At 30.0% G+C, this 9,437-nt stretch overlaps 2 protein-coding genes across 2 annotated transcripts; one reads left to right on the top strand and one right to left on the bottom strand.

Annotated features, from left to right (window-relative positions):
* Window positions 1–2,829: 2,829 nt before the first annotated feature.
* On the top strand, window positions 2,830–5,622 carry LOC111616585. Its single transcript, XM_023357982.1, has 4 exons — window positions 2,830–2,980; window positions 4,858–5,057; window positions 5,329–5,446; window positions 5,546–5,622. Exons 1-4 carry the CDS (start codon window positions 2,891–2,893, stop codon window positions 5,603–5,605), a joined length of 468 nt encoding a protein of 155 aa, XP_023213750.1. The 5' UTR covers window positions 2,830–2,890; the 3' UTR covers window positions 5,606–5,622.
* LOC111616584 (MFS-type transporter SLC18B1-like) lies at window positions 5,590–9,401 on the bottom strand (the record flags this gene model as incomplete). The annotated part of the gene is made up of 7 exons (XM_023357981.1): window positions 5,590–6,004; window positions 6,568–6,661; window positions 6,751–6,825; window positions 8,613–8,708; window positions 8,906–9,003; window positions 9,094–9,192; window positions 9,267–9,401. Coding segments are annotated over 7 exons (675 nt in total), but the record flags the coding sequence as incomplete, so codon positions are not given.
* Between the last annotated feature and the right edge of the window lie 36 nt (window positions 9,402–9,437).

Raw genomic sequence — 9,437 nt, 5'->3', positions numbered from 1 at the left:
ACGTTATAATTGGGTTAAACTGTATATTGTTTGTGCAAAATAAAAAAATAATTTTGGACGATACAATAGCTATGATTATTTTTTTCAAAAACGGGAAATTTTCGTTAGGCATCGACAAAAATTCAATCTTGGCTGACACGCAATGGAGAGAAATTTCGAAATTGGATAAGTTAATTTTATTGAAAATGCATCGTGGGCGACCTCATAGTCGTGGCTGGCGAAGTTTGAACGATCGCACCCAAAAGCAGCGATACTGAAGAAGATTAGAGAATGAGAACGAGGCCTGCCTTGAGCGTCAAAGTGATTCCGCTTAGTAGTGAGTCTCCGAGACATAGTCTTGTCCCAAATACGGTTTTGCCATTTTACTTGTTTAATTTAACCTTTTTGGTTAATATTTAAATAATATAATGTTTTACCAGTATTATACAGTTGTCCAACAGAAGAGTAAACCATCTTATTTACAAATCCAGAAGAGTAAACCATCTTATTTACAAATCTTTTCAAAATAGACATTTTGACCTGGCCCTTCTAAAAACCGGGCCCTAGACATTTGTCTCATCTGTCTATGTGATGATCTGGCTCTGATCTCAAGGGTCAAAGAGATTTTTCCATCATTATACAAATGTATGCATGTTGTGCATTCTTGTTCCAGCACTAAAAAGATCAAAGTGAATCAATTTAAGACCATTTTGCATAACATACAAATAATCTCTTTCTGTAAAGGATAAAGACAACATTGCAGGAATTGACATAAAATATTACTTTATTTTATTAAAGAACATGTTCAAAATCTTTTCTAATGGCAATACAAGATGTAGATGATCATGAGTAGCATTGTGTACTCACAGTATTTCTGGTGTCACTATTTCACAGGTCCGTCATATGCATCTCCCCAGTTTGCCAATATTTCATGGTCCTGCTGGGCATAAAAAGCATCAAACACCAATTCTTTTAGGTGATGCTAAAGGAAAAATTCCAGAGGGATCAAGTTTGGAGAATACCATCCAACTTATGCTTGCTGAGAAGTATTTATTTATATCATCACAAACAATAGATTGTCTAGGTGATGAGGATCATTAAATCTGTACAGATTACCCACTGAAAAATTCCTAATGTTTTTTGGCCCATCCANAGTGTTGTATGCTTAATAACTTAATAAAATCTACATAATTTTTTGATAATAGTAGATCATTTAGTATTTAAATTTTTAATAATACGAATAATAATTAAAATTTATAGTCTACATATATGTGTATTTGTAATTTTTATTATTAATTTTAAGTGTTTTATGACCTTATGTTTAATTACAGAATTTTAATGCTGCCAAGTCATCATTCCTTCCAGAAAACGAAAAGAAAGAATTAATTGTAAAATTAAAAGAAATTTATGATATACCAGAATAAAGATATAAGCCTGTGTCTTAAAAGGAATGCAAAAATAAAATTAAATGCTTTTAATAAATATTAACACAAAAATTGCTATGTCATTTAATAAATTTTCTGTGATAGATAAAGATAAATATATAAATATTTTTAATATAAAAAAATTATTAAATATATTTATAAGTGCAGAGTTTAAAAAATTATGTTTGTTTAATTTTTAAAAAATTTTTATATAAATTTGTATTGTAAAAAATGTTAACATATGCACCAAATGATTATAATATGTTTTTTAATTGCTTTTTTGCTGATTATTCAAATGAATAATAAAAATTTTACTGATTAAAATGGAAATGAAACTTGTCTGTTTTATTTTATATGAATTTGCATAATTGTAATTAGGATATAGTAGAATTTATGATAAAATGGGATAGATAATTTTGAATTTTTACAGTTTTGTTCTATGACTAACCTTTATTCTCAATGAGTATTGGAAAAGGGGTGCCAAAAGCTGGTGCAAAAATTATTTGTTGGGCTTTCTATATTTGTATGAGTGTCATAATAGCTTAATGATCATGCAAGTTCTGTAAAACTGCATAATGAACTAAACTGAATCGTGTACTACACATCGCGTTTATTGCGACAGAATAAAAACCACAAACGTCAATATATTAATTAATAATGTTTCATCCAAGCGTAGCAATGGATTCGATGATTCCACAAAGGAAGAACGTAGAGCTGTTGTGCGCTTTTTAGTGGCAGAAGAGCAGGACCATCAATTCGAAAACGAGCTATTATTTATTTGTGACATTATCATAATGCTCTGAATTTTAATGGTATCTTGCCCCTGTACATCATACTTTTCCTGTTAACAATAGAGCCATGCCAGTCATCAATCTAACTCCATTAAGGAGAAAATTTTTGGATGTAATGAGAAATTTACAGTTTTCATTCATTGTCCTGTTTAAAATAAGTATATTCTTTATATTAAAAAAATTAAAATAATATAATTAATATAACATAAAATTCTTGAAGTACATAATAGTGCTTAACGTTTCTGGCATAAAATCAATACATTTGTATGTGTTCATTCATTGATTTTTCAGTATGGAATTCTCGTTAATATAACAACGTGTCCATTAAATATTTTAATGCCAAGTGATTATTGTTTTATATTCTGCAAGGACCAATTTTCTTTTATTAACGACATATGTTTTTAATATATAATTTAACTTTCAGTAGAAAGCATTATTATAGAACATATGTGTGTTTTGTTTTGTAGTAGTAAACGTGATTATACGTCAAGTATTTATTCTTTTTTGAAAGAATATAGCCTGAAAGACTATAGTGTAAACTGTTCCTTTTTAAATAAAACGTATACAAATATTTTTTTTTTTTGTTCTAATGCGGGTTGGCTACTTGTGTGTAGTACTTGCACGTTATTTATCGATCGATGAAATTCTGTAGAGTGTATTGCTACTAAATCTACAGAATGACCATTTCGGGGAACGATGCAAAAACCCAACAACACTTTCTCCTCTCCCAATAAGTTTTTACAGAAAAGATGGCAAGAAGACAAATATCGCAGGCATCTAGAAAAGGTATTTAGACCATTTATAGTTAATCATATCTATAAATAATGCATGAAAGTGTTATTTAAAGTACTTTTTTAAACTTTTTAATCGATTGCCCATAAATGTCACGCATTAATATTGTATAAATTATGAAAGATAAATTTTCCTATATCATCATTTAAGATTTAAAACACTCGTGATGTAGATCCTTAAAATAATACAGAATATACACTATGTATACACTAAATTTACTAACCATGTCTGTATCTATACATAAAGAGATTTAAATACATAGTAGACTAAATATCAGTTTTTCATGTATAGTAGTTTAATTAACCTTAATAGTAAACTACTATTAAGGCTATTTTATTTCACAAATTAAGTAAATAACTGTAATAATAATAATAATACATAAAAATACTAGTAGTATCATTCAAAAGTGCTAGCTTTTTTTTCATCCCTTACGTATATTTCGTACGTTGATCAATCTATATTCGTTTCGTGACCGATTATACCTAGAATATTCTTTCACGCATAATAAAAAAAGTCAATAGAAACCAGCCAATTCAGCTAAACTGCTAAGTCTTATGTAGTCGAAATTTCCAGTTCCAAATGAAATATTACAGTAGAAGTTTGTTAATCCTGAACCTATAAGACCAAAGTGGTACTGGATTACAGAACGTTTTGTATTTTCGCAAAATTTGTTAAGTTATATGCGATACGAACACTGTGGGCATTGTTGTACATTTTATATCAGTTTATGCTGCCGTGTGCTCTCAATTTATTTACGCACGCTCTTAATCAGTCTGCAGATTATACAGTGCATAACTGTTCGTGTTAAAAGTTATTTGTTTTTAATTATATTGCTTTTTGATCCAACGGCCATTTTTTCATAATGTAGCAATTTGCGAAATAAATCACCGACGAGTAAGAGGGCCGAGCGGTCAAGGTGACTGCTTACCGATCTTGGAGACCCGGACAGGTAAAAAATCCCCAGGAAATTTTCGGGGTGTGGTACATTCGGATATGTTGGGCCCCGTCCCTCAGCATCCGGCTGCCCCTATTGTGGGCCCTGGGCCCTTTTTTTATAAATACGTGGCGATAGAAATGAAATAAAGTTTTGCATAATATTTTATATGCGATTATTTATTATAGACAGAAAATGAAAACTATTCTGACATAAATACAAATACGAATTAAATACAATTTTAAAGAGCGAAAAATTACGTAAATCGACTTCTAATATCGTCGAACTTTTCTATTCAGCCGATAATACAGCTAGTTATGTCGACCATTCCTGTGTTTCTCTCACTCTGTTCATCCGAATAAATTTCTATTAGGGTCATCATGTTCTAAATATGATATTCTAAATAATATCCTTTATATCTCTATGGTTTTAATGCATCGATGCAACTTTCCCATTACGCATTTTCAGGCTATACAGTATACATATATTTCATATACATATGAAGTAAATAAATATACATATGAAGTAAATAAATCTCAGAGGCAGTTTTAATTTAAAAACAAAAAAAAAAGTGAATAAAAATAAAATTTGCTTTTTTATTACCCAATTCTACAGGCATTGCTGCTTCTAGAAGAATTAAAATCTTCGAAAGATAATACCAAATTTGTGCTTCACGTAAGAAAATAAAGAAATAAATGAAGATACAGTAGATCCCCTATAACGCGGTAGATACGTTCCACGTTATACGAATTTCGCGTTGTAGGAACCCGCGTTATAGGGAGTCTACTGTATTCGAACTTTTTTTATATAAAAATCTAATGATTAAAATGTTTAAAAAAGACATTAACTCGCAGAAACAATAATTAAAGTTTTGTATAAATAAATAATTATTTTAAAAAAATCGAGGTTTAACCATATTTATTTGATGTTATTTTAGTTGAATAACGCACAACCCGTGGTGGACACGAGGGCTCCATCCGATTATTTTCATATTCACGTTAAACTGAGAAATCTAAAATTACAAGAAGAAAGGAATCAGAATATAGAAAAAGAAAATTCTAGATTACTTAATCAAATGGCTACCATTATGAAAAATGGCGGAAGAGTCGATTGTAAGAACAAATACGTTGTAAAAAGGTAAGATTTATTTTCTTATTCTCTTCCTCTGACAACATTAAAAGGATCTTTATTCTTGGTTACATCATGGATGCGATCAATTCTAAGGAATGAGGAACGGTTTGCAAACATATGAAAATTTATGAGAATTACACTAAACTCGAACCCGGATCCCTTAGGAGTGAATTTTTACTGCCTCAGTCATTCTGTATGCAGTAAAATTCATTATAATAATCTCTAATTAGAAAATAAATTTAGAAATTTTGAAGTTTAATTCTGTTCTTGTTTATAGTTTAAATGAAACGAAAAGAAAAAAAGAAAAAGAGAGAATCGAAAAGGAAAATCAAAGACTATTACTTCGAATATCTCATCATTCGTCGTATAACCAAGTTTTTCAACAACTTCAGAAAGTATAATAATTTACTTCTTTTTTTAAATTAATAAATTAAAATGATTTAAACTTTTATTATTAAAAAAATCAAAATTATTTTGTTTTTTATACTTTACAGACACTTATAAAAAGCAATTCAAGCGATATCAAGTATCAAAAATCTCAGGAGGAAAATTAAAGAATGTACTACTCTACTTACATTCAGTACTTCTCTATTTGGACTTTTTAGTGCATTAAGTATTACAAAATTATACGCCTTAGGTCATTCGAAAACTTTGTCTATGATAATCTATTGCCTTTTTTAAAAAAATTTTGGAGCTAATTTACTCAGATTTTGATAAAAAATTATTTCTCTTCGAAGTTTATACATTATAGTATACGTATACATTATATACAGGGTGATCGTAAAGTTTAGATTTAGTACCAGCACTTGTTCGTCAATGGCGTTAAGATGAAGTATGTCAAACACTCTGTACTAATACGTGGTATATTACATTCATTAATTTATTAGAAGAGCCTCTTCATCTGTTCTTCGCCGAAATTTAAGCCATATCGCAAAACTTCCAACAATTATTCCCTAAAAATTAATTATGTTTATCATTTAAAAAAAAACAATCGATGTAACTTCTAAATTTGTAGCCAAACTTCCATTTAGCGCTAGCACTTGTTCGTTAATGGCGTTAAGATGAAGTACACTCGATCCCCCTATAACACTGTAGATAATTCCGTTTTATATGAATTCCATGTTGTACGAGTCACTTAGATTTTACAAATACGTGAGCCGTTCACAGCCCGGCATACGTATTTGTAAAATCTAAGTGACTCGTACAACATAGAATTCATATAAAACGGAATTATCTACAGTGTTATAGGGGGGGTCGAGTGTATGTCAAACTAAATAATCAGGGCAGTGTTAACACACTTTTGAGGTCTATTAATTTCTTTAGAGATATTATACAGATACAAAACAAAATATTAGTAGTGATCAGTGCAGGGAAGTTCCTAAGAAGGTGAGACTTCTCGCCATAGCATTCATATGGCCGTGAAAGTGAAAAAGTCTATACATAAGTTTGAGATCGAGGGAGAGCGCTATATCGAAGTTTGCATTTAGTTTTTATATATAAATAATATTAAACTTACAGTTATAAATTCAGCACTCGCTACATACAATGTACCTTGTTTATAACCAACGTGATCTAATAAGAACCCACCTAAAGATGGGCCGATGAAAGAGCTATAATAATAAAAATAGTAAAGAATTAATTAGTAAGTGAGAATGTAATGATAAATTTGTTCATATTAGTAAACTTTAAAATAGTTTACCCGAGTGAACAAGCGGATATGATTGTTCCAAAAACTATGCCATAAGTAGCTGCATCATCCGGCAATCCTATACGGCTGCATAAATAATATTGTAAAAATTAACATTTATTTTCTATTATCATTTTATAGTCAATAAATTCAATTGCGAATAAATAAAATAAATTAGAATAGAATGAACTAAACAATAGATGGCATTCCACTCCTTTACGTTGCACCACCATGGATTTAACCGAGAATCTAATATGGCGGCTTAATGAGGATATTTCAAATACACTCAAACTGGTGTAACGTATATTATTAATTAATAAAATGTATCTGTTTTTAAAATAATACAAATATATTTCAGTTAACCAACTTTTGAATCACCTTACATATTATAGTCTTTGGATAGTAGGAACAATATGATAGCAATACATCGATATTCTAATACAAGGGTGGGCAACCTTTTTTATAACATGGGCCAGAATAAATTTTACGTTTTTTCCGCGGGCCATAGTAGTTAATTGACACTTTATGACCTCTAAATTTTTAGTCTGCAAATATGAAATAAATAAAAAAAAAATTAATTACTACAGTCGACCCCCTATAACGCTGTTGATTATTCCGTTTTATATAAATTCCATGTTGTATGAGTCACTTAGATTTTACAAATGCGTGTGCCGGGCTGTAAACGGCTCACCTATTTGTAAAATCTAAGTGACTTTAAACACAATAAAAACAGCACTATGTAGTTGGCTACGACAGACATTACATTTTCTAATTGCATAGCTTTTGCACATAGATTTTCTTGATGGATGATGCGATGAGATAAATAATTTAGAAAAATTCTGTTCTCCCATTTTTTGTTTGAATAAGGAAAGACTCCCTTATTTTTTCCTGTCATTGCTGCCACAACACTTCAGAAAATAATATTCAATTTAAACTAGACGAATTACATCGAAAAATATTTATTTATAATTTCTTCTAAACATCTCGCGGGCCGGATAGAAACTTTTCGCGGGCCGTAGCTGGCCCGCGGGCCGGGGGTTGCCCACCGTTGTTCTAATATAATATAGGTTGGTATGTAGATAACTGAAAAATTCTAAAAATAATACGGAAAACATTACAGAATTAGCCGAGGAGAGAAAATATGTGAAGTATAAACAGAAAATTTATTAAATTTACAATATTTCCTGCTTATTTTTTACATAAACTTGTTAAAATATATTAATCTGTATTTTTCAAATTTCAAGCTAGCAACGTAATACTCCACTTTTACGACATAACTGATTCCAGAAAAAAATGTCGTAAATCGGGTTATAGAGTTTACTCATTCTGCGTATTTAAAAAAAAAAATCTAAGAAAACGTTTTGCATTGATGATCAGAAACACTTCCACAGATTTCAGACTTTCTTGCAAATACGATGCAATTTCAGTAAAAAAAAAACAAAGGTTAGTAGCGCTGTTAATGAAAAATAACGTAGCGTACAAGGTTGATAGTAATAATACTGAAAGACTATACAATAATGCGGCCATTTACCAACAGTCGTCCTTGCCGGGTGACATTTTAGTTCACCACGTAAACAGCGTGGTAGACTCAAAATGGCGTCGCCCATATTCAACTGTACTAGAGTCGAGCAGCACGCTGCTATTTTATTTTTTACACCCGAAGGTACTATTGAGATCCATCTCATGATGTATGCACAATATGGAAAATCGTACATGTCACTATAAAAAGCTTGTTTTCAAAAGTCTATGCGGTTAAAATATTTCATACAAATAAAACATTAAAATTGCAATTCTTAATAAAGCGTGTATAGATAAAAAGAATAACTTTGTTTAAAAAAATATATAATTTATATTTAATAATTGTAATAACTTACATTGCTTCTGTCATTGCATCAATAAAAGAACAGATTAATTTTCCTCCCATTCCTAGTCCCAGAAACGCTTGAGCAACGATGACGAGCCATAATGTTCTATAAATGATTGAATTTTACATCATATTTAATATGGGTGGCCCAAAAATTAGCTAACCAATACAAACTCCACAATATGTAAAAGACAAACTTTCACAAATTGCAGAATTTCGTATAAAAACACGGTTAAATGACGTTTGAGTCACGTTTATATAATTATTTTCTCCATTAAATAATGTTTTAAAATTAAAACTTACGTTGGTATTGGTATAAATGGAACCGGTCCGATGAACAAGAATCCTATCAGTGATAAAAATATACCAACTGTGCATAAAATATGCGTGTATCTGCCATGCTGAAATGATTTTATTTTTATATTATATATATCTTCGTGTATATTTTAATTAATTAAAATAAATTATACTGTATATACTGTACAATTTACCAATTTATCACATAAGAAACCCCAAATTGGCGAGCCAAGAGCGTAGATCGCTCCTATAACAATAAAAATCGTTCCTAATAATACCGGTGATAAACCAAACTGAAATATTATATTATTTATTTAAATATTACATTAAAAAAAAACTAAATTTAATACAAATTTTTAAAACACACTTCTCTTAGATGAGGTTCTAACGTTGCATCGTTAAATCCTAGAGCAAATGAACTACTGACACAACATAATAAATCAATTATGTATGCTGGACTTTTTAGAAGTTTCTTTAAATTTCCTGGATTTTCGGGTGGCAACGCATCTTATTTAAAAATAAATTCAATTTTTTTTTT

The sequence above is a fragment of the Centruroides sculpturatus genome, unplaced genomic scaffold (genome assembly GCF_000671375.1).
Source record: "Centruroides sculpturatus isolate CEXI.00-Female unplaced genomic scaffold, Cexi_2.0 scaffold3614, whole genome shotgun sequence".
Classification (NCBI taxonomy): domain Eukaryota; kingdom Metazoa; phylum Arthropoda; class Arachnida; order Scorpiones; family Buthidae; genus Centruroides; species Centruroides sculpturatus.
The sequence above is the reverse complement of the archived record's forward strand: the minus strand, read 5'-3'. Positions and strand labels throughout refer to the sequence as shown.

Excerpts from the sequence above, each read along its gene's own strand:
- LOC111616585 (XM_023357982.1), top strand. The coding sequence starts at position 2,891 with ATGCAAAAACCCAACAACACTTTCTCCTCTCCCAATAAGTTTTTACAG. Across the intron at positions 5,058-5,328 it reads AACAAATACGTTGTAAAAAG|TTTAAATGAAACGAAAAGAA; the intron begins GTAAGATTTATT and ends TCTTGTTTATAG. Across the intron at positions 5,447-5,545 it reads TTTTTCAACAACTTCAGAAA|ACACTTATAAAAAGCAATTC; the intron begins GTATAATAATTT and ends TATACTTTACAG.